This window comes from Protopterus annectens, chromosome 11.part0 (assembly GCF_019279795.1).
Source record: "Protopterus annectens isolate FY-2018-M chromosome 11.part0, PAN1.0, whole genome shotgun sequence".
In the NCBI taxonomy this organism is placed as follows: Eukaryota; Metazoa; Chordata; order Ceratodontiformes; family Protopteridae; genus Protopterus; species Protopterus annectens.
In genome coordinates, this window is record NC_056745.1 from 290,107,187 (window position 1) to 290,134,269 (window position 27,083).

Here is a 27,083-nt window from a genome sequence, read left to right on the forward strand (position 1 = left end):
AGGCCTCTTACTCAAGGTACATCAACCTTTTAAGGACATCAGAAGTATCAATTAAGTAAACCAAATTAACATCACCTCTCCTATAAAGAGAACATGTGTAACTAAGACAACAAATTATCTAAACCCAGAGGAGGAGAACCCCTGCTCCAAAGGAAACACTTGATGCAAAGCCAGTAGCTACCAATACCAATAAATTATCATACAAAATGTTTCACACCTGCATGATTGCAATGAGCAAGCTTCCTTAATTCAAACATTTGCCTAGGAAGGCAAAAACCTGAAACCCACTGAGAAGAAAGGAAATTCCTTCCTGAAATAATCCACAATGAGCAAACAAGCAAACTGTTAAAATAGCGAACCGGATCGCAATTCCTTCCTGACCCAAATACAATCGCACTGTAGGTCAGCAAGCACTTACATAACTTATTTAACCCCACCTCCTTCTCCCCTCACTAACTTTTCTCTCCTTTTATGAGAGGAAATTGATGATACATGTGAATTTGTTCTTTTTCTAAGGTTAACAGGAGTCTAAATAAAACATGATCTCTCTTTTAATGAGACATCTTAGCCCTGTCCACTTGTCCCTTCAGTCCTTATCCCCTCCTATCCCAGCATTCTGTTCTTTCTACCGAACTTGTTCCACTCTGTCATCCTACATATTGACTTCCTCCCTTAACAGCCTGTATATACCCTTCCCAGCATGAATCCATGGCTACCAGTCTGAGCCACTGACAGCCTGTTATACATCCTTGTTACCTCATAAAATCAAGTCCTTAAGCAGTTTGCTTTTATTCTAACACCAATAAAATAATTCTGTCAGCACAGGCTGTGGCATTGTTGTCAACATTGGTGAAATATGTTCAAGAGTATTTTGGCATCAACATCAACCCTCTTTTCTCCACTTTGTGCATGGGTTTTGGGATGTCATATCATCAATGAATATAAACTAAAGTCAATGTTGTAATATCAATAAAACCTGAGCAGATTATTAATGTTTTTATTATTGATTCTAATTGGTTCACCTCTTTCTTCAGATATAGTCTCTGCTATAAAGTGAAATATTGCCTAAAAAGGTTAAGCATCTCTGCATCACCACTGCATTTAATTTAAATAATTTCAAACTCTCATTATCTAACATTTTCTGTTAATCATTAAGTGATGTGGGTCCTATGGACATAATACAGTTTAACGTTTTATTAATTTATCTGACAGCAAGCTTATGAAGCTACAGTGACCTACACTCATCGATGTGCAATAATTTAGAATTTTATAGTTATTTTTGACTGGTAATTATGGTATCACGACAGCCTAACTACAATTTGAAAATTATTTACAGTTATATTGTTTTTCATCTATACTGTTGTTATTTATTACATAATACAATTTTGTTTTGAATTTTCTACTTTTCTAGTCCTAGCTGTGACTCACATTGGTTCAGAAGATAACCAGCTAATGTTCTGAATAAATGAATGAATGAATGAATGAATGAATAAGTAGAATGTCACAGATGTGATCCATCAAATTTAATTGTTCAGTTACTGTTTTTTTTCTTAGATAAACCGCAATGAATGGATTAACCCCATTATTGTAAAAGAGCTCGGGTCTGCAGGAGTACAGAACAAAACTGAGCAGCCAAAAGCAAACAGAAAGGATAATGCGAATAATGAACAAGGATGGGAAACAATCAAAGAAAAAGTGACAAAAAGGTATGTCAGCTGATGCAAAAAGGCAGTCAGGTGACTGCTCTTGCTTAACACTAGTTTACATGTTGTAGCTAAATTCTTTCATCTATATGAATAAAATAAGTTTACTGAACATTAATAGAATTGTCGAAAGTGGCATGTCTTAATTTAACTGCAATATGTTGAAAATGCAATGATGTCATAGGGATAAAACTAAATTCTTCTTTTGGATATATACTGGATATTAATGAATAAGGACATAGGGAACCTCAAACACTAGACCTATCTCAAACTGGATTTTGGATTTTACCATTTGGCAGGTCAGGCATACTCAACCTGGTAGACATTTTTGGGAAAGGTCACCAAAGCAATAGATGAAGGTAAAATGGTACACACCACATACCTCAACCTGGTCAAAGCTTTTTGCACTATCCTTTACTCAGGTATAGTAGAAAAGCAAAGTAAACTGGGAATAAACCTCTGTGTCACTTATTGGTGTGCAAGTTGGCTCACAGATAAGAAACATGACATCAAAATAGGGGAAGCTACCTAACCAAAGATACTAAATGAAGAAACAAGAGTGCAGCTCTGGTGCTAGAAGAAAACATTAGCTAGTAACAGCAAAACAATGAGCAAATCAGCCACCAAGCTCAAAACTTGTCAAAGAAAATATTTAATGCCAAAGATAGGTTAAAAACATCCACAGTTTAGCACTTTCATCAATAACACAAAGACATCATCAGAACTATGAATGTACTGCTTGTGGAAGCCATTTTAAAACTTAAGTGCAGAAGACACACCTCCCATGGAAACCAATCACAACCTATTGTAGCTGAAACCAATGTGAAACTGAAAAAAATAAAGTAACACTTAAAATAAGTCAAAACTTTTAAAACCTGAACCAAAACACATAAATACCAACTAAACAAAAAATGTTTGAAACACAAAATCACATTCTGCTGGCATTCCTTTTTAGTTCACTACTGATAGGAACACTGTCAGTTAAAAAGGGAAAGTTAGTAGCAGCCAGCTTTAGCTGCCATGGCATTTCCTGGTGAAGCAGTTTGTTCTGCCAGTCCCCTACATAAGGAGAATTTTGTATTTGCTCAAGAACTAGAAATGTAAGCTTGGTGAATATGTCACAAGCAATGGAATGCCTGGCCAGCGCACTTTTACCACAATCATGTTGACAGGTACGCTTGTTCAAAGCGTTCTTTTCTCACATAGAAAGCAGGACATGATGGACAGGTAGCCAGGTAAATAACTCTTTGACAAAAGCGGGATATGATGCACAGGTAGCCAGGTAAATAACTCATTGACAAAAGCAACTGTAAGCGCCACCATACACAGAAGAATCAAATCTACTTAAAAGGGTGCCATTGTAACAAGTGTTTATATAAGGGCACTGATGACAATGCCCACATTTCCTGGTAGATAAAAATCCTTTAAGATGAGCAATAAGTTTCTCAAGAAGGGATTTTTTGTCAGATTTATTTTTACAGATAAAAGATGGTGGTGTAGAAAACAACTCTTTGATGCTTTTGTCATGTTGTAGCATGAACCAGTTCTTCCGCAAAATCTTTTCAATGTCCTTAACATCCAGCATGTAATGCAGGACCATATTAGACCGATAATTCAAAATAAAAATGGGACATGCCTTGTTTGACCACAGACAAAAGCATTGGAGCACGTTCTACCTTTTATTGGACTTTTACAATATAGTCTGCGCAGGTTCCAGACATACCTCTCAAGTGTAAAATAAAAAATAAAAATAAAATCCAAGATATAAACGACCAGCAATACCAGGATCTTCCACAACAGAAATTTAATCCAACCTCTAGCGCCTCGGCAGTAGCCATCCAAGGAGAATGCATACAGAAAAAAATGTAGCAAATATTTATACAATAATACAAATCAATTAATCAATCAATCAATCAAAACAATTCAACAATTAAACAATTAAAACACTTCTAATTCAAAATTTATATAAAAACCTTCCAGTTGCATTCTATATTAATGCCCCTAGGGGCTAAAGTGCTATATTTCAATGTAAAAAGTGTTTCCTTATACAGGAGACCCAGTGTAGGTTTGAGTTGTAATCTTGACTTGTTGGGAACATATCCATGTAGCAGATGTATAAAATGTCAATATGTAAGTAGAACATTTAAGTATATTAATGGAGTACATTTTCAACCCAATGCAAAGTTTTCATGTAATACAGAAAGTATTGTGTATGAATTAAGATGTTTATGTTGAATGTTCTACATAGGTGAAAGTAAAACTAAGATGCAGGAACATGTCAAGGACATTAGAAATGAGAAAATAGAAAGTCCACTTGCAATGCACTTTAAAAAACATCATAGTAGCAACCCACAAGGTTTATTAGGAACAGTTTTAGAACATATTTCTAGTACACAGCATAATATTAATGTAAATAAAAAGCTCCTGTATAAGGAAACTCTTTTTATATTGAAATATAGCACTTTAGCGCCAAGGGGCATTAATACAGAATGCAACTGGTCTTGTTGGTCATTTATACCTCTCAAGTGTACCTCATTATGAGGATCATTCATCATTTTATGTCTGAAAAAGCTCATGTTCCTCAAATTTCCACATTGGGGTCTGTCACATATTTAGTCTTAGGAATTTGTTTTAGCTGATATTCCTGGTGAATAGTATTGAATTATATTAATTCATAAAAATAACATTTATAAGGCTAAAGTAGCACAGTTTAAACATCTGTGAGCTTTCTAGTTGAAGCTGTTAGTAATATGTTGCAGAACGAAGGGAAAGAAGAAGAAAACATACTGCAGGACTGTGATACTGGGAACAGGAAGAAGAAAACATACAAACAGACTGTGATACTCGGAACAGGATTGGTTTACTTTCATAATGTGCATTGTTTGAAGGACTGATATTCTTAGCAGAAGAACTGCTAATGAAATTGGTGCCTATGTGTGGGAAATCCTTGGAGCTGGTTGGTTCTCCTCAGACAGCAGTTAGGTTTGCATTTGTGGGAGACAGTCCACCACCAGTAAGGGTTACAACTGTAATTTGTAATGTAATGCATATACTGGCTTTTCAAATAAAATTTCAAAGTGTCTAGTAATTTCACTTGAATTTGAGTGTTAGCCATAGTACGAATCTATCAATTCTGAATTCCTTCTGAATCACATCACACAAAATCACTGTCTTCTAATCACTATTGCAAACTTAAATAATGTATCTGCATATGCCTTTCTTATAGCCAGAAACTGATTACATGGGATTAAAAAGCTACATGGTTCCCATATTTGAGATGTATTATGGGCTAGTGTTTACTCAGATTTTTCAATACCAGCAAGGCTTAGATGTTTCTAGGATCTGTAAAAAATGGTGGAAGTAGCAAAGGATCATTGATGTATATATTTTGGTGGTGGTCTAACAAGGAGGAGTACAGAAAAGGGGGTGCAGGAGTTACTGGGCATACTAAAACCAAAGTTGTTAACCCTTACTTTCCAGGTACATTGTGTGATGTTATGGGATAAGTGTAAAAGGTTGCCTTCTTATATTAAAGTAGAATTGTTACTACATGACAGATATAAAGATTATCACATCAATGGAAGACTGAACAGTTCTCTGTCAAACAGCAGTTGAAGATTCTAACAGCACAGCTGTAAGATGAGATGTCACCAACAATTAATCAGATCTAGTCATTGCTAGAGACAGAATAATATAGCAATAACTCATGGCTGGGTGTGGGTAATGCTGTATTTACCCATGGTTGGCATGGTTTGGTCACGAGGGCACTTGGATCAAATTTATTTGAATAAACCGCTCTTAAAATCAGTACTCCTAGAGCAGACTGGGATGGATACAGAAGTTGCCTGCATGTTCAACTTAAAATACCAAATAAACGTAAGAGTCTCAAATAGGACTCATAGAAACCGTTCTGGAAGCGTGAGTAGTGTACTTTGTGTAAATTTCTAATTCTCCTGATCGTATCTTTTTAAAAGGTAGGAGAATCTATGTCGGTGTATTGTTGCACTGACTTTTGCAACAGCATCTCTTTAACCCTTCTGCATATGTAATCAGCATAACTTAATATTTTTACAATTCATAATGTTTCACACTTCAGTTGAACGAGTTTATGATACGTGACAAAACTGTTTTAAGCTTAATGTCATTATTTGAGGGTTTTTGGTCTTCAGTATAGCAAGCTCGTTGCTGCATTTTGTAATGTGGACAACTGTAATAGTTTTGTAAAAATATGAGATTGGGGTGCTGATAACTGCTGCCTGACTTTACTAGTACTTTTATGGCATCTGTTGACCATATGTGGGACTGCATATCTGTAAATTGTAAGTGCAGTCTTTAATTGTGACTTTATTTCTTTTTTATTAGTGGGAAGTTGAGTGTGCTTACATACTTTAAAATTAGGAAGGGAAACCTTTGTGCCTTTGATTAGGTTTGGGGAGGTGTCATTCGTTTTTTTAATCTGTACTACCAGAGTTCCTGTGTGCTTTATGTGTGGGTGTGATGTGTTTTTTAAACTTTTTTTGTAGTTTTATTATGGTGGTTTTGGTTTTAACTTTGGAGTTGGATCGGAGTTTTGTTCATTAAAGTGTGCCGGTAAGGTCTGCTTTGTTCATTTCTCATTACAAGTTGCCACAGATTTTACCTTAACGGCTGGACTTCTTTACTTGGTTATGTTGGATTTGCAATGTGCACATTGGTTGGATTAGCCAATCAATGTGCACGTTTCTCGGCTTCTCCGAGTTTCCATTGTGTAATACATATTATTTTGTTAATGATACCCAAGGACTAAAGGAAATCTAGGTTACAGCAATGTGACAGAAACTGTTTCTGACTAAGGTCACCCATACTGGCAAAGTGAATTAAGGCATGATAAGCAATTAAGAAGCAAAGGAATAAAAAGAAGAAAAATGGCAAATATTTTATCTCAAAAAATACTCTACAGAACAGCCTTTGCCATAACTTTTATATTGTAGTTAATTCTATCTCCATTTACCAAGTTAGCCTTTCCCATTGTAACATCTTATATCATCACGTACCTTTTTTATGGGTTCCTATTACATGAGCGAATGCTAGAAATAGCAAACTCTCATTTGTCGAACCCAAATCCATGAAACCACAGAATATCAAAGGAACAGATCAGCAAATTTTTTCCCAGGGTTCATTCGAAATTTTGTGGTTTCATGTATTTGGGTTTGATAATAGATCATTTGCTATTTCTGGCATTCGATCATATAATATGAGCCCTTTTTTATAATCCTGAAAGTTAGTTGTCCTATGCCAAAATGTTGACAAATATTTGTCAAAAATATATTAGTTTTATATGTGTAGTTTTGATACCCGGTATTACATTTGATAACTATGTGACCAGCTCACAACAGCCCTCTCAAAATTAAAGGTTTCTTTGCTGAAAAGCACAAGATTTTGAACAGACAATTTAAACATGCAATATTCTACACACATTTCTACAGGATATAAAGATATATAACCTCTGTCTCTCTTACAAACCATTGCTGCATCAAACTTACTGTAATGTGTGTTCTCCATTGTGGTTCTCAATTCCTGTATCATATAACTACTGTGCAAAACAAATATTTAACACCTTCTCTTGTAATCATTAACCATAGTGCAAGCATGATACTGTAGTGTCTGTTTGCCACATGTGTGCGTGATATCATTAACCATAGTGCAAGCGTGATACTGTAGTGTCTGTTTGCCACATGTGTGCGTGATATCATTATTTATGAAAATCTCATTAGATAACCATACCAAAGCTTTCCACTGTGTTTCATCCATCTATCTAGCTATCTGTCTAGCTACCTACCTACCTACCTACAGTTTGTTATTCAATGTGCATAACTACAAATGAACCATCTTCTGATATTGCCTGAGTGCAGTGCACAAACTGAAGAACACTTTATAAGTACATCTAGAGGGCAGATATAATATATATTTCCAGCATCAGTTACATAACATAAAAGGACAGAACATTTAAAGCATGGAAGAGTAACATTATGCAGCTTAGTGTTATTAAAGCACAGACAAATGATTCTTAGAAAGGGTTATAGTACAATGTAGGCAACAGTAAGAGTTAATCACAGCATTGCTAATCATGTTTTAAAAATGTTGAGATAGTGTCAGATGGGAAAGGAAAGAGAGAGAGAGTTGGAGTGTTGAAGGAAATAAAGGCTATGAATAGGAGGTTGTATAAAATTTAGGTAACAGGAACTATTGATATGTTATATGAAATAACAGGGGATATTTTTATGACTTACTTTTATTTTGCTGTCCCCCCCCCTCCCCCACCCCTGCATTCATCAGCAATGTCTGTGGGCTAATAACCCTTACATTGACAGGATATTTAGTGATATATATATATATATATATATATATATATATATATATATATATATATATATGTGTATATATATATATATATATATATATATATATATATATATATATATATATATATATGTATATATTGTTTTGTTTTTGTGGTGTACTTTCAAAGGTTATGGGCCAGAGTCAGAAAACTTCCCTACATCATGCTAAGTAAATCTGCATGATGAGCAATGACATGTGGGGTCTGTGTGATTCAGAAACACATGCTTTGCAAGTCGGGCAGCCCGAGTAGCACAGCTGAGCATGGTATAGACTAGTAGCTATATAACGCCATAGTAATGAGAAACATTATTACAATGAGCATTTTGGGGTAAGCTAGTGAGGCAAAACAAGATGCTGGATAACTTCATGCACAAATAAATGCATCACAACAATACAGCACCCACTGCATATTTGAACTCATATGAGTGTTCATGTTCAGATTAAGGGAATCACTCAACAATATTAGGAGTTGTGGCCACATTAGTAAATATGTATCTGCAAGATACTCTTATTGCCACTGCTTTGTCCAACAGAGCACATCATCACCCCTAGAGACACAGAATCATCCAACTCTGCTAAACCTGTCATGGACTTCATGACATGGATTCGTGGACCAGTACTGTATACATAGCATCACCATCCAAGAAATTTTGGGCATTTGTTGGTTTCATCTGTAGACCTATGGGAATCATGTAGACCATCTCTTTGTACATGCTAACATATGTATTTTAGGTACAAAGACCTTTCAGTGACCCACTGGGGACACAGTGAGGGTATCTCAGGCATCTGCCTTGAGAATACGGAACATGCCACAGAGGAGAGAGCCAACATCCTGCAGGATTTCTATGTTAGAGCCTATTTTCCTGAGGTACTTGGGTCCATAGACTGCATCCACATTGAAATAAAGGTCCTACCTATTGAACTGAGAAAGAGGTATGAGAACCACAAACGGCATCACTCTATCAACTGTCAGATAATCTGTAATGCACAGGGTACAATCTGCAATGAGTGTGCAGACAACCCAGGTAATCCTCATGACTCCCACATATGGCACACCTGTGACCTGTAGCATCAGGTGGCAAGGGGTGACTTCACCCAAGAACATCCCAGTGGTGATGCTGGATATATCCTGGAACTCTGATTTTGTGGATTTCTTAAAGGTGGCATGCACCAAACAGACCAGGGGTGCAACCTTTCCAAACTGCAGATAAAGAACATTATTGAGAATGTTTTGACCTGATGAAGGGATAGTTTCACTGCCTGGATTTATCTAGTGGTGCCCTGCAGTTTGATCTGACTCGTTTGCAAAAATAGTGTCAGTGTGTGCGGTGTTACACAATATCATACTTAGGAAGCAGGGTGGGCAGTTGCAGGAGCAGCAGTCCCCAGCACACCAAGCAGAAGGAGGGATGTTGTTCACTTGCAGAAGCAGCAGTCTGCAGCACACCAGACAGTGGTGTCTTATTCAGATGGGGAGTCAGTGAAGGAGCCAGTAGCAGGGGATGATCATGTCAGATAGAGGTGGGGAAAGTATGCTGTGGCACTGGTAAAGATGCAGCAGCTTGCATATACCCTCGTAACATAGCAGACAAGAATAAAGCAGAAACTCTAAAGTAAAAATGATGCATTTGAGACCAACAATAAGGTGTGCTTAACCATGCATAGGCTGGCCACTCTGTGTATTTGACATAGACAAGCCAAGTAACAATGCTCAAAGGGCAAGGCACATGTATCATATGCACAAGTAGGGAGGGGACCACAGAAGTAGATGTCTTTCACAGGTACATTTCTGAGTGATAAGAAACATTAAATTAAAACATGCTTTTATGTGTATTGCCTGTCAGTGTGTAATTGTGAAGAGCCAGTGAAAGTGTGTGTGTGTGTGTGTGTGTGTGTGTGTGTGTGTGTGTGTGTGTGTGTGTGTGTGTGTGTGTGTGTGTGTGTAATGTGCCAGGGGATGCTGGGGTGTAAGGGTAGGTCTGCTTGGGTCACAGTCTCAGCAGTAATTGCAGCATTGTGGTATGAAGTACTGGCTAGGTCCAGGGCATGCAAGACAGAAATTTCCTCTGTACACCCCCACTCATGACAGCTAGCTTTCTCAGGAGCTGCACTGAATGTACCACACCCCTTCTTAGATTCTGATGTTCTGCAGAACTGTGAGCAATGTTTGCTATAACATGTGCCACTGTAATGACAGCTATGACCATAAGGATGTCAGCTTCTGGGTGCAGACTGCCCCCACAACAAATGTAACAGTGGAAGTGTTAATCCTGTGAAGCATTATTTTGGTCAGATGAGGATGTAAAGGTAGAGCAACCTTTTGGATGGCTCTCAACCCCTGTAAGAGAGCCTGACAGGACATGGCACATTCCAGTATGTGAGTGAATATATCAAAACAATTACACATATAAGAGCTGCACGCCTGTTGTTCATGATCTGCTTCACCATCACTAACCTCGCAATGGCTGTGGTGGTACTAGCTTGTGTAACCATGATGCCTTGCACATAGGCTGAGTTGCAACAATTGACACATCAACGTCAGGAGGAGGCTGATAGCTACATCTCCAGAGAACATCATTATTCACCCCTATGTGTACCTATCTACCCATGGCTGCTAGGGGCAGATTTTGATATGTGTCTGCTGGTTCACCAAAATTAACTAATGGATAGTGTTCAAATTAACCTGTCCTCCATGTTTTGTGTGTGTATCTTGGTATCCACAGACATATTAGCTGTGTCCATGGTCTGTGTAGGGGATACATTGGTCACATTTCCTGTGTCTAAAACACACTCTGCTCTCCCTGACTGTGCCAGTTCATCCTTGCTATCATTATCAGAGGCTATGGATCCTCCAACATCAAAATAGAGCAGTTCCACAGTGCTGGTGCTGGATAATGAATCACCTGTGAATACACCAAAGCAAAAAATGTCCAGTATAAAAATGGCCCAGCAGAAATGAAAATGAGGTTTACAAATATTAACTTTATAAAAATAAGTAATTTAATTGCATACTCTGTGCAGATGGACATGGAAAGGGAATAACTTATAATGCCGTACACTGTAAATCAGACAGCTTTAATGATTTAGACAGTAAATAAGACCGTCAAAGCACTTACATATAGTCTCGAACATAGAAAGAGGTCTATGCTGGGGTATCTCCAGTACATTGTCTTGATGGTCACTCCAGCTCTGCCCCAACATCCAGTACTAAACCGTCGAACCATGTGGAGGTGTCACTGCCTCTGGCAGAGGCAGTGGAACTACTCCATTTCTCTAATAGGTGTTTCACTTAAAGGTCCCCTCTCCACCAGCTGACCTACCTAACTACCCCACCAGGTGGTCAGCTGTTAATTCAGCTGCATGTAAAATGTCAGTGGTCCTGTGGGACACCATCTCATAACTGTGATTGTGGCCACCAACCATATTAACCTTTGGCACCACATCTTCCCAGCACAGTTCTGGTAGGCATGGTCAAGCGCATGTGAGCCAAAGAGCATCATCAATGGAAAAGAAGGGCCTGGACTAACACCTGTTTCTCTGAATCAAAGAACTTTAGCTTACATGTTGGCAGAGTGTTTTAGGCATTCCTTTGTAGCTATGAAAAATAGTGAAAAATAGCCTTGAGTGGCCCTGCAAAATCCTAACACCACCAGTCTCCCCTTGCACATATGATATTCTGTCTCTGTGGCTGACGATTATATATCTGTATCCAGATGCTATAATTAAGGCCAGACCCATAGGTTTACTGAGCAAATGTCACCTACAAAACAATACAACTGCAACCGACCAAGGTTACATTACTGATTTTTATCAGAGTTAAAAAGATTTTTGCAAACGACATGTATGTGTAATGTGTACAATAGGCAAATTTTTGTACTGAAACAGGTATCACAAGCCCAGCAAGAAAGTGTTGAATTGTGCACTGCATATGTGATGATGTGTCTCCCATGATGCTTAACAGGACTTCAGCCCAACAACTGCTTTACCCTTGCAGTCCCCCACTCAATAAACCTTCTGAAAACACTTACAAGTCGTAACAAAATTGTTTCATATTATTTCAACAAGTTCACTAGCTGTTAATAGCAGCCATACTTCACAAAATAGACTTGTATGAAAGTGGCATTTACCTTGAACAAGCAGAGCTTCACTTTCCCTTAACAATTCCTCTGAGTTTCAGTTCAGAAATTGCTGCCCCTTTTCTTCTTCCATAGCACATTTAGGATCTGGGCCTCCCTTTGCACTTATGTCATGCAGATTCACCTGGCTGGGCATGCTGATTATGCTAATTAGGGGCTAACTCTTACTGTTTCTGAATCTGTCCGAGTTGCATGACAAGTACACCTAATGCTATAGGGGGAACTGTAATTCCACTTCTAACCTTAAGTAAATAGAGTCACTGTAGTTCCTGCTTTTTTTAACAGCATATACAGGCATACAGGGCTACTATGTTTCACACCTTAAAGTGCTATTGTAAACCATAATACTACAGTACCCATGTTATCCTAGCCCACCATCTGTCATGCATATGAGGTGTCCGTCCATAACTGTCAATGCATGACAGACAGTACATGTCAGAACTGTTTTGCACACCAGTTTTCTCCCATTTCCACTGTGATTCTTCATGGTGAGATATCATGGGTGGAGAAGGAGAGGGTCATGTTTCTTTTAGAGAGTAGACGTGGTATATAGAGGAGACAAAAATCTTCTCTACCTTCTCTGTAAGGATTACAGCCAGAGCCTCAGAATAAAGCTGAAGCCTGGAATAGTTTGGCCCAAGCTGTCACCAATGCAACTGGCATCCCACAATAGGGGGAACAGTGCCATCACCATTAAAGTGACATGCTGCACCACAGTCCTGATCTCCTACACTAGATGTGTCCAACCTGCGGCCCATGGGCTGCATGCGGCCCTCAACCTCTAACTCCACCATCGATGTACGCATGCCCCAAAACACTTTTTTGTTGTGTTTTTCATGGCCGTGACCTGTAAATTTAACATCGGTGTGCGCATGCACCAAAGCATCCTTCTAGTTTTTATTTTTTTGCACCAAAGAAGGGTCTGTGTGTTCGCACCATTATTTTGTGCCAATCAATGTGTGTGTTCTTGCTGAAGAGGAACTCGTCTATGGATTTGCTGCCATTGCCTTTTAAAGAGACAGCACTTAACCTGTGTTAATAGTTAAGTATGGTGTGAGTGCGTGCATGCATGAAAGCGGAATGTTTGTGTGCGTGAAAGTAGAAGTGTGTGTGTGTGTGTGTGTGTGTGTGTGTGTGTGTGTGTGTGTGTGTGTGTGTGTGTGTGTGTGTGTGTGTGTGTGTGTTTATGTGTGCATGACAGAGAGACAGAGAGAGACACATGCACAAAGAGGCTAATGTACAAACAAGTTGGCTTACAAATCCATCCTACATTAAAATACACTTTCATTAAATTGCAGCTTTTCTGACAGGGAGAGTGTTGTATTTAATATGAAATCATACCTCTCAACTGTATGGATTTTCGAAGAATGTCTAGATTTTTGCCTTATCTTCCAATTTGTGTCTTTTGCTTAGGAAATAAAAGTTGTCATCCAAGGTAATGCAGTCCCAGGGACTAAGAGTGAGACAGCAGCCTAGGGTTAATGGGTCAGTAATGGATTGACTAATGTGGGACTGTAGCATATAAAGTTTATTGTTTTTTTTTTACAAACAAAAAATCACCCAGTACTGTCTTGTCATTGGTGGGTTCTAAGCAGTGGTAGATTGGACAACAGTAAGCATATCGTTGGTGGATCATCAATACTTGCAAATCAGGTGGGCACAATGTCATTTTTTTAAACGTTGGGGGTTTTAGTGTGTATGTGTGTGTTTGTGTTGGGAGTGCTGCAATAGTAGATGATTATTAAAGACAGAAACTTACAAACTGTGGAGAATATGTTTCTTTGTTTCAAAACCTGATACTTGGGTACTAGGAATGCCAAAAATAGATTTTTTTAAGACATAGCTTCTAGCCATTTACAGTGGATGGATATTTACATTTAATGGACAATGTTAGCAGTATGAGTGTGGTCCTGTAGGGATCTGGAGGATGTTAAGTCTACCACTGCCAATGTCTTGTAAAGTGACCTGGAAATGGATATTGGGATGTTACTGAAAAAATACAGCAAGTGGGCTTTGAAATGTAGTTTAATTAAACAAAGTGCACTTGCAATTTACAGGCCATAATTTAATTTATTTCAGGTAGTCCAGATCCTGGTAGATTGTATACCATTAGACTTAATTAGGGAGAGGTGTCATTCTGTGGAAATAAGCAGACCTAGTTTCAGTGAAAGCTCTGTGGTTGTTTGCACGTAGGAAGTTGCAGGATGTGGAGCCAATGTGTTTTATTATTTTTAATGGATTTGTCATTTCAAAGTATGGTTTTCTTTGTTGCAAAAGAAGGCAGGATTGAATGAGCCATATAATGCTTAACTGACAAAAATGGGATAGAAACATTATACGTGATGTATAATGTTTGCAGCTACACTTGTTTGAATGGTGTTTGTGATGCATAACTATTTTTGGGCCTGTGTCCCAATTTTATTTTTCGCTTTGTCCAGAATTCTTGCTCTAAGGATAAGAGGTATGGTTCCATGCTTAATCAGAAGGTTGTATTTACCTTGGAAGACTTTTCAGCATAATTATGAGAAAAAGAGCTTTTTTAATATCTCCACTTATTTCCAATATAAACTGCCATGTAACCTTGCAAATAACTTTCTTATTACACTACTTTAATTCTTTTGGAATTGACAGGTATGCTTCATTGGTTCGGACGTAAGCATAGTGTGCTGTGACTGATTTCTTGCAGCATTCTGTGGCTTACTTATCACAATAACTTTTCTGTGTTTCTGGGTGTGTGATCAATTTAACAGTTTTAAAGATGTTTTCCAAAATTAAATAAATACATAATAAATGAAAAAAAGTAATCCTTTCTTCACTTTGCGCTATTGACAAAGTGTGCAAATTTGTTTTTTTCAAAAGCGATGGTCAACATTACAGCTTAGTAAATGGTCAGTCTGTGAATAACTTCTGCACAAATTAAAATGTCTGAATGTCAAATGGCTTTAGATTGGAGGGAAGTTATATGTTTACTCCAGTATGTAGTATGATCTTGGAGAGTTTATAGATTTCGTATTGATTTAATTTTTGCTGAGCAGTTGTTTGTTGATTTATTGATGGCCCTTTTGGTGGTGGGAAATTGCATGGATGAATCCATTTCTATTATGATTTTTTTTTTCAGATATTTTGACTTCCAGACAATTTCAATCAGTGAGACTGTGTCATGTGATTACTGAGGTTGCCTATTTTACAAGTAGGGGCTCCTTTTCTGTGTGTGTGTGTGTTTGTGTATGAGAGAGAGATTTAATATGTATACTGAATATATTTTTGCAAATGGAATTCTTAGTTAAATAGGCCCCTCTTCTTAGACAAGTAGACTCGAGTAACCAATATTAGATCTTAGCCATCCAGCTGGGAAAGTTTAGTATGTGGATTTTCCTTCAAGTTTGATGAAGGCTATGCTACTTACTTAAGGAGTACATTCATGGCTATCCATGTTTGATAATTAGAGGAGCTTTTTACAGAAGTTGAAAGTTTTTGTGTCAAGAACCTGTCTATACAAAGTGGCTCGTTTATGTTGCAGTGAAGGCTGCGGTCTTTGTAGTGAGTGTTTTAAATATAACCAGTATTTCTGAGGTGGAGAAAGTCTCTTAAGGCAGGATCTTTCTTAGCCTGGAAAGCAAGCCAGTGATAAAATTTATAGGGGCCAGTGAGAGACAGAGGAAAGCAAGAAGCTTTTTGGTCTATTTGGATAACTAAGTGAACTCAGTCCTTTGACCTTTTTTTGTCAGAAATGGTTGTAGTCTTTCTTTTGGCATAGTGTTTTGCTGAGGCACGTGCCAAAAGGGGTGTTGCACTCAATAATTGCTCTTGTAAAGGAAGAATACAGGGATGTTATGACCTCCTTGTCCATGGATGAGATACCCTTACTAATGAGGTGGGCCATGTGAAAAGCTTTCCGTACAACAGAGACAATGTGGTGGTCAAAAGTTAGGTTTCTATCAACCTGGGTGCCCAAGCACCTCATGACTGATTGCGTGCTTACAACATTGTTATTAATATGATCATTTGTGGGGACATCACTCTCCTCAAAGGGGATGATTGTGCATTTTTTGGCATTTAGCTTGAGGCCATGTTTCTGGCACCAGTCATTTGTTTGGGTGAGACCCAATTGTAGCTTATTCAGAATTGTTTTAAGTCAGTAATGTGAATTATTTACTTAATTGCAAATTTGTTGGCTTATTTTTGTGGATTATAGTATTGTAGGACTGCTAATGCTGACATTGTATGTAGATGGACTGCTGGAGTGGTTTTCCCAGTGAGAAATGCTAGTGTTGTAGTGAATATCTGTTTATTTGTAAAAAAAAAAAAATCTATATATTAACTAAGATGTTAGCGTTAACTGTTAGATTAGAGAATTAAAATCAGAATGAGAAATAGAATTTTAAGGCAAATATTAGGCATTTATTAATTGTTCGAATGCACCTACAGTACAGCCAGGAGGTCGACTTTGGTCTCCTGTGGCAGCGAAAGAGTTAACTATATGATATATTTTATATGCGGCCCAGAGACAATTTCTGTTCACTCAATGCGGCCCCGGCAAGCCAAAACGTTGGACACCCCTACACTGATGGGAGGATGACGTCAAACAGCAATCACTGCCTAAGTGCTGTAAATAGAACTTACATTAGCTACGCATGCAACCTGCCACTGCATGCCATCCACAGATATTCCACAGTGCTCTTTTTCTATCAATAGCCCTTGAAGAGATTTCAGAAAATAGGCAGCTACACAGGAGGAGATTTAACTGCACAAGAGAGTACATGGGTGAATATGCTTGCTTTACAGTGTACAGCTGTTAATAGTACAGAGTCAGTTTCACACATTATTGCACCTTTCGTAAACTAGTGCCACTTCAGTGAAAACTTCTCTATTTCAAAAGTAGCAGTATGACTCTTGAATGTTATTGCGCGTGTGTATGCTCATTGTCATGTGCTTGAACACGTGGCCAAAGATGTTAAAGATGTGCTCCTACATTCAGATAATGCCTTTGGGTTCAAATCCTCCTCCCATGTTGGTTTTCACAATTTGTCAATTGAGGTATCTGGCTCATTATACTAACTAAAACATTATATGTGGTAAACATGTATGAGCAAAATTTTTTAATGGTTGGGCATGTTTGTCACAGATAGTCTTTGTCAATATACTTGTTTCCTTCTCTTATAATGTGTGAGAGAAATGTAGGTCTGAGCTGTATTTTTCTTTGAATATGTATATTTCTCTCAGACATCCGATTGCTATGTCTTGGAACAAATACCCCTGCTGGTTTGTCCAGATAGCTCATCACATTAATCTTTTGCCTTTTAGAATGCAGGTAGTAATGGCTGTGGGTTCATGTCCCATAGGAGTTGTATGTTTTTGTATCTTTTAACAGGCTTTCATTGTGCAAATGTGTGACACACACCTACTGTGTGCTTCCCTGAAGGCTTTTATGTGACTGCAGCTGCTCAGCATGTGAATGAAACAACTTGGACAATACAGGAGATAATGTTTGTGGGTTCAATCCCCATAGGGTTTGTATGTAGGCACATCATTATTACAGCTGGGTGGTTGTTTCATGACCTTTGCATTATAATACAAGTAAAGTGATCAGACTCTCACAATGTTGTACCTGTATTTTGACATTGAATTTCTTTTTTCTCTCCCGCACCCTATTTCTCACTTTCCTTTCCAATATATGTGCATGTGTGTGTCTGTTGTTTTATTTTTCTTTTCAGTTATTTGGCATTTATATGCAGCGGCATCCAAACCAGCACCCCTGCCACCACCCAGGCCCATAAGTCCACCACCACCACCAATGTCTACTACATCACCCCCAGCATCATATACACATATCACTGTGTCTAAAAACAGATCAGCACACAAGCCTTATGTCGCTGTAAGGCTGCTATGTAACTTTTTTTTGGCTACAGCTGTGCATGAGCGATCATGCGAAACAAGGTGCATGCATGAAGGACGGGCACTGCTGCTGCTCATATTTCCTGCAGCTGCATCATTCTCCAATACGTTCTTCCCACTTCCCACACTCCCTGCTGCTGCAGAGGGAAGGATTTTTAATAAGCAGCTCATTGCACACTTTCCTAACCCCATTCATTGTTAATGAGTAGTAGAGCTCATCACACATACACACACACACACACACACACACACACACACACACACACACAATAAACAGAAAAGGGCAAGTCTCAGTCATGGCCAAACTGTTTCTGAATCCTAGGGAATGTTAGAAACATGTATATATAATTATTTTAAATACTGCTCTTTAGTTTTTAAGTATATGTCGACTGCACACGAACACTATCCATTTGTTTTGTACTCTGTATGTGACATTACTTTGTGACTGTAAGCTTTATATGATATAGCTGCTTTTATTACTTTTTCTAACACTTTTCAATTTTCTATAACTTCATTCATTGTGGGTTATATTTTCCATATATCAAAGTGCTACATGGATAACAAAACAGAATTATTAACATTAATCATCTGCTACATGATCTTTTCATATGTATATAAACATTTCAGCATGGCTGCTGCATTGTAACAGTCTTCGGTTACACTTAGTCAAGTATTGTTGGTATATATATTACTAAGTTCTCCCTGTTTCTGCTACTTATACAAGTATGAATGTTTGTTTGGCTGTTTATTAAGTCTGATTTATGTTATATATGACTAATGTTTGCTTCTTTTCTTGCAGTCTTCTTTTGATTGGGAAATTTTCTGCACAGTTTCCCTTTTCAAACAGAATCTGCCTAGTAAGACTAACCCAGTCAGCAAAATATAAATAAATAAGCTTTGAGATTCTATTTTTTTTTTTTAATTTTACCACCTCTGAGGCCTCACAGTATGATTTCTGTTCTTGCCATCAGTCTGTGCCACTCTGGTTTCCCATGGTGCTGCCTCTCCTATAGTTCTTATGGCATCTCTATCCCTGATGATTTAGAACAAGCTGTCTCCTGGTCTGTATCTGTTAGTAATTAGCAGCAAGTCTGACAAAAACATGCCGCTATTCATTTATTTCCCCTTATCTGTTAATAAGAGGTATCCTGCAGGATATCCAGCATTGCTTAATAAAATGGTGGTGTTATAGGAAGCACAGCAAACATATTACTTCTCTTTTTGTTCTTCATTCTTTGAAAAAAAAGCATCAGCTTGTACAATGATGATACTTGAGACATTTTCAGTATAAAGTATTTTTTCACAGTACTGCATGCTGACCCCAAAGGTCAAAATGTTTAATGAGCTCACGCTTTACAAGGTAAGCGGCATGAAGTCAAGATAAAAAAAGCTGTTAGAAAATAAAAGCGCAGTAAAATAAAGTGTTTGCATACTCCAATAAATATTTATCATGTCTATTGCAGAACAAAGTCAGGTCACTATACTTTTAATGCCGGATATGTATCTGTAAGCAAAATGTGGAAAATAAATTTTAAGATCATACCTCAGGTTCATAGATTAGTACTAGACTAACTGCCCTTGCGAGCCATTTTAAGCCTAGCCAGTTATCCCTTGTGAGACTCAAACCCTGCACCCTGTGTTTGTAAAGCAATCAAGTTCTAAATATTTATCAATGTCTATTGCAGAACAAAGTCAGGTCACTATACTTTTAATGCTGGATATGTATCTGTAAGCAAAATGTGGAAAATAAATTTTAAGATCATACCTCAGGTTCATAGATTAGTACTAGACTAACTGCCCTTGTGAGCCATTTTAAGCCTAGCCAGTTATCCCTTGTGAGACTCAAACCCTGCACCCTGTGTTTGTAAAGCAATCAAGTTCTAAATATTTATCAATGTCTATTGCAGACCAAAGTCAGGTCACTATACTTTTAATGCTGGATATGTAACTGTAAGCAAAATGTGGAAAATAAATTTTAAGATCATACCTCAGGTTCATAGATTAGTACTAGACTAACTGCCCTTGCGAGCCATTTTATGCTTAGCCAGTTATCCCTTGTGAGGCTCAAACCCTGCACCTTGTGTTTGTAAAGCAATCACCTTAACCATTAGGCCACCCTCCCAACTCTTAGAGCAGGAAGTCTAGACAAAACCTAAAATAATGCAAGGACAAAGGCCAAAAACTGAGGACATATTTTAAATATTGCTCTTGTGGACATAGAAAGTTGATAGAATAATAGGATTTGTGTTATCGTGTATCATGTATTTTCTGAAGGATAAGAAGTTTGAATCCCAAATGTATATCATTATTTAGTGACTTCATTCCTCGGTGATTTGCCAGAAAATCAGGTGTTTTATGAGGAAAAGACCAAAATTATAAGACAAAATTCTGGACATTCTACAAAAATCTGGACAGTTAAGAGGTTAGTACCTTGATCTGTACAAAGTGCTTTGTTACTCATGTTAAACACTTATCTTCCCTTATCAATTGCCAAGTAACTCAGTCAGTTTGATCACAAATTACTGTGCATGTTTTCATTCTGACTTAAGATGACAGCCAAGACAACCACAGAGAAACTCAACCACATCACCCAGTACTTGTAAGAAACTAATTCTGCCCCCATTAATTTTGCAAATAATCCAATTGAATATTTGTCATCACTCATCCAGTTATGCAGAGCTGTTTTAAATGTTACTAGGGAAGTACTCTGCTTAATATGTAAGCAAAACATACTCCAGAGACCGGGTATATGTCGGGTTAATACCTGTTATACCATCTGGTATTATTGATGTGGTATTGAGGGTTTAGATCTCTAGAGTGGGAGTTTGCTTTGTCGCTGTTGTATTTAGGCAAAGGAGTTCAAAGACTGCTGGGCCATTCGCCATGCAGAAGGTTAAGTAGAAATCCCCCGTGAGAAATCTATACAACACTGAATAAGATCACAGGGTTATTGTTAAAGTCCCACTGGTACTGGGTCATGTGGCTGAGCTCTTTAAAGGTGTAGAGCTTATAGGAATAAATTCTATTTATGACTGCACACTTGGACGTTTAGTAGTTTCCTTTATTTCGATGTAAAACTTAGAACTATCTGCATCTCTGGACAATACAGTAATAAATGGCAGCCATATTGGAAATATCAGTTTAAGAAAGGTAGCTAAAATCAACTTTCCTTAATGGACAGATAGCTAGAAATTAAATATCTTCTTGAGAACATTTTATTAAATATCTTGTTGTGTAGATGCTCCATACAGGGATCTGCCCCTCCAGATACTCTTACTTCACAATTATAGCTAATTCCATAGTAATGACCCCCAGGGTAGAGACAGTTCTACAGTGCTTCTGGAAATAAATCTTAGGCCGAGCTATTTATTGCCTAAAAAGACTTTTTATAGCAATGGTGAATTACAGTTATCACATAAAGAAATATATATTTATCCAAACAGAAACAAGGCCATTGAATGTTTTCTATTACGAGTCCAGCAAGCAGTCAGTAAGTATGTACCACTACTATTACTAATAGTAATAACTTTACCTGAGAAAAAACATTACATGTGCCATCATTATTAGTCCAGAAGTCAATAAATGATGATTAATAATAATAAAAAAAATTACTACCTCCACTCCTGAGTGAACGAGTCTATTCAAAATTATTCAAGAGTTAAAAATAAAAATAAAACTATACAAACCTCTTCATAAAAAGGAAAATGCACAGCACCATGGTGCCAGAGTAGAAGTGGCATAAAACAAACCCCACCAACATACTGTGTATATATTTGCATGTAAACAAACATGTGCACTCGCAACAGTGAGACATCCCAACTGAATCTATCACTGCAAAGACATAAGGTGACAAAAGTGTACTACCTTACAAATGGGTTACAGTTAAAAAAGATAAGATACATAATTTAAAACAACTACATTGTATAAATGTAATAATTTTTAATATAACTGCATTGTGTGATAAAGGTCAAATGACAAACAGAAATGCTCTATTGGAATCATAGAAAGGAAAGGATATTATTTGCTATTACTTGGGAATTAAGACCAAGACTTGCAGTATATTGTGTTGTTATAGATCCTGGAATAGAATTGCTGAGAGTCCCCTTTACTCTTACTAGAACAGTAGATCATCTATAAGCCAGTGACTTAGTGGACTGGAATGTTCAGTTCTAATGTGAGGTGTGCAGGGTGTGACTGAGATGAAATGCAGTGGAATCAGTCGAGTGCCGTGTTTATCTCATATATAAACTTTTTATTAACATTTAATGTACATAGAAACATAGATGACCATTTTATTCATTTCTTGGAAGTTTGGCATAAAAAATTAAAATGTTAGGAGCTGCTAATGAGCTTTGTCCTGTATGTAGTACAGGGCTTGGGTTCCTCAGCTTCCATTTGCCTGCTGTGTGACTCTGAGCAGTGTTCATGGATTTCCCTGAAAAGAAGTTAATGCCTTATAGGTTCAGCTGGTTAATGAGCAATTAAAAAAAAAAAAAAAAAAAAAAAGGTACTCAGTTGTGGGTATGCCACAGATACTATTACATTTCTAGGAAGCCTCACAGTATCACTGGCTATTGGAACATATCTATACAATGCTTATCTCATTCCCTCTTATTGATTAACATATTGACATAAAAGCTCTGCTTAGATAGACATATAGATAAATAGACAGACAGCAGTTTTTTGTCTACTTAAACAGCACGTATACTAAATATAAACCTCTTTACTGTCAACTTTTACTGATAGCACGTCAGGAGAATGTTTCTGTTATTTACTTTTATCTTGGAAAGATGTGGACCCCACCATGAAAATGTTCTTTTATAAGTCAATATAATCCCACCTATATATTTTATTTATAGGTGATCTAACAAAGACAGGCAAATACATTTCATAAATTGCAAACATAGTTTGAAAGGCAATACAGGAAAGTCTCTGGCTCATTTAATAAACAAGATAACTGGCCTTTCTATTGACTTCTTTCTAATGTGTTTGCATTATTTTACTTGAAGTCACTAACTAAAGTGAAGGCATGTGGTTTGCCCTATGTGCTTTGATGCACATTTTGACAAAGCATGTTTTGCTTTGAATACAGAACAGAAGCAGTGATTTCCTGATCTGTAGCTTTTGTGAATCAATAATAATGTTTTAGATGGCCTACATTCTTGCCAAATTATGTAATTTTTCCTTAAGGTATTCATAATGTATGCTTCTGCAGTAAGAGCAGGCAGCCCAGTTGTAGCAGTTAACATTTTAGTGCAGCATATGAATGCTGAATAATGTGTTAATGTTAATACACTGTAAATAAATCTTTAAAAACATATGCAAATAATAAGAATATATTTAAAATATAGAAATAATCAACACTGATTTTAATGTAAACCAGAAATCACTGTTCAGGTATTGATGTTTAGTCTTAACACTTTCAGACATAGCATTTTGTTGGGTATTATTATTAGGCAAATAAAAACTTTTGTTTACGCTGCGAGCATGTAATCCTAATGAAGTACATTATATAATCTATCCACACTTTCATTATATTAGTAAATGTTTCTGTTTTATGCTGCCTTTCTCTCTTTTTTGCATAAAACTGCCTTAATTCAGCAGTGCTATGTCAGAGATAAAGCAGAAATGCTAATCAAGCAGATTTGATGTTTTCAGGCTCAAGACAGCATTAAGGGCAATATTGTTTGGTTTACTTAGAGATTTTCATAAATATCACAACTCCGACATGATGATGTTTGACTTAAAAATAAAATTAATATTTATTCATTATTTCTATTTAAGAAAATTGTACAAATGTATAATTATCTGTAAAATAAATTACAGTTTATATCAAAAGATGAGATGAAATGACGTCTGGTCTGAGGCCGTGATGTTACGAAGTCCTGGATTAACAGTGATCTCATATTGTTCACAATCTTCATTATTTCCACTGGCTAATATGCAACAATGAATCCATCCATCCATCCATCCACAATCCCTTTTTCAAATTTTTTTCACATGGAGTTGGGGTGTCACTTTACCAGTGGCAATCATCTAGAGCCAAGGTTTACACGGCTGGGTGGCTAGGCAGCCAAGGTAAACTGCAAGAATTAATATTACAGAATAAATAATAAAGATTGTTTTTTTCATAATTTTGAATATCACCTTTTCATTTTTGTTGAAATCATCCCTGATAATTAATTTGCAGCAAAACAGCTGCTTCCTGTTATCTTTGCTATGCAGTCATCCCTTTTGGGTTGACTGACTGTAATATGATTCATAGTGCAGGGGTGTAGCTACGGCCATTCTCGTAATTCACGGTTCGCTCTTTTAGTATCGATGAAGAGGCATTCGCTGTAATGCCTCTTCAGTAATATAATATAGATTCACTCAAACTCCGTTCCTTGAATTGAAAATTAACCTGAAAGTCAGTTCTTTGAAAAATGCAGCATGGTAGATGGGATAGAGGATTCATGCTTTTGTTTTCTGTAACTAAGGTACAGGTTTTGAGCTTGAGTAAATTACTAACCACCTGCTACTCCTAACTAGGGTGTTTCATTCACACACACACCCCACCTACCTCTTAGTGCAAGAAATATGAACAAAGCCTAAAATAAACAGGAACCGATATTAAATAATGCTCTCGTGAACTTAGAAAGTTGCTAGAATAACAGGATATGTGCTAGTATGAGAAAGTTGCTAGAATAACAGGATTTGTGCTAGTATGAATTTTTCTAAAGGACATGAAGTCTGAAACTCAAATGTGTCATTATTTAGCAACTTCAGCCTTCAATGATTTTCTAGAAAATCACAAAATGTATGAGGAACAGACAAAAAATATGGGGCAACAATCTGGACATTCTGCAAAATTCGGACAGTTGAGAGGTATGCTACCTATCTACCTCTCACACACACACACACACACACACACACACACACACACACACACACACACACACACACACACCTCTCAACCTCTTAGAACAACAAACCCATAAATAAAACTGAGGCAAAGGCCCAAAAATACTTTTTTTTTAAATATTGCCCTTATAAATTTAGAAAGATAATAGAATAGTAATAGGTCTTGCATTAGTACGAGTTTTCTGAAAGGTATGAAATCTGAAACTCAAATGTCTGCCATTATTTTCTAACTTCAGTCTTTAATGATTTGCCACTAATTTGCCAGAAAACCACAATTTTATGAAAAAAGGACCAAAATGTGATGCAAAAATATAAAATTGCCAGACAATACAGCTGGGAACCTGTCAAAGAAGGGACACCATTTTAATATGAGCACTGTTAACTTGAGCAGCTGACAAAATTAGAGAATCTACATGCATTTCTGAAATAAAAGTAATGTATAACTCTGATCATTACAGTTATTTATAATTGTAAACCCTCTACGTTTTCTTCCAAAATTGCTATTTTGCAGAGGGATTATTAGGGGGGAGCAACATTTTGAGCCAAAATTGGGAACAGTTGAGAGGTTTGGATATTCCTAATTCTATAAAGTGATTTATTTGCACGTACCTCTCAACCTCTTAATGCAGGAAATCTGGACAAGGCCAAATATACTGGGGGAACATACAAACAGTACTAAAAATTGATCTTATATAAACTTAAGACAGTTGATAGCATAACAGGTCTTGCTTTAGCATGCATTTTTCTGAAGGTTATGACGTCTGAAACTTAATGTCTGTCATTATTTAGTGACTTCATTCCTAAATGATTTGCCAGGAAAGTTTTATTTTGCATTTTACAGCACGAACACCAATAAATATCTGCTAAACAAAGCAATGCAGTCTCACAATGAAACTAGACTTAGCATTAAAACTTCTCTGCCCTTGAAACTCACATTCATTGAAACAGCATTGAAACCCACATTCAAAGAAAATATATTTTGCCAGTGGCAGATAAAGATTAACTTTGTGCTGTTTTCAAATCATAGGCCCCTTGCACGTGGAACATACATGTGCTCTTTGATACACCTTCCTGATTGTATTAAATTATATTCCTTGTACAATACAGTATAGTTGTTAGAGAGCGTTTTAAATTTATTGTTTTGAACATTTTTCCAATAAACAATGAAACAAAATGCATGCACCAATAATGACAAAACAGCCCAATTCAGAAGATTTCCATCATGAAAGTCTACTCAAACTTCTACAGTCCACCAGTATCAGTAAATATGCTCGATCTCTGAACTAGTAAAAGCCATCTACACAATTCCACATTAAAGAAATCTGTAACTAATGAAGAGGTGGCTGCTAGCAAACAACTTTATATTTCATTGTTTCATCTACAAATAAAGTGCCTGTTGCCCTTGAGGAATAAATTGCCTATGTTGCATTAAAAAAAGTGATACACTAGTAATATTGCAATAGGAAATGGATGGCAAACTGATAACAGGTTCATAGTTACTACTAGATATCTTCGCCAAAAAGGACTACAGCATCCAGCCCCTTTACAACACAGTACAGTATCAGCAATACAACTACCTACTGTGGGAGAAGAACCCACAGCCTTCTGCATCAAAAGCAAGTACACTACCTGTTGTGCTATTAACAATATAAGCAGGCGTAGCATAAGCAGCACTAAACTTTAGTTCCCCTGAAGCTCTCAGCTCCTTGTAAAATGTACTCGACACTCAGCTATATCTCTGAACTTTGCAGCACAAGAAATCTGGAAAAAGCCAACATTTATTGGGGGGGGGGGGACAAAAGCCCAAAAAAACAGGGGCACATTTTAAACATTGCTTGTATAATTTTGGAAAGTTGCTAGAATAAAATGCTATGTCACCACCATGCATGGTCTTGAACCCAGAACCATATGCACTACAGTCAGTGCAACATACCACTATGCTAAGTCAGCAGTTTGAATAATAGGAAGACTGAAACTTAATGGCTATTAGATAGCTCTCAACCTCTTAGCACAAAAAACCTGGACAAACAAAGGCAATAATGAAGGAATACAACTTTAGTTCTCA

The 27,083-nt window shown here is 37.1% G+C and overlaps 1 protein-coding gene across 1 annotated transcript in view; it reads left to right on the plus strand.

Annotated features, from left to right (window-relative positions):
* LOC122814935 overlaps nt 1–27,083 on the plus strand; it is a 548,294-nt gene that overhangs the window by 200,375 nt on the left and 320,836 nt on the right. Inside the window, exon 6 of the mRNA XM_044087196.1 lies at nt 1,555–1,706. Coding sequence (XP_043943131.1) covers nt 1,555–1,706 — 152 coding nt within the window. The remainder of the gene's footprint in view (nt 1–1,554; nt 1,707–27,083) is intronic.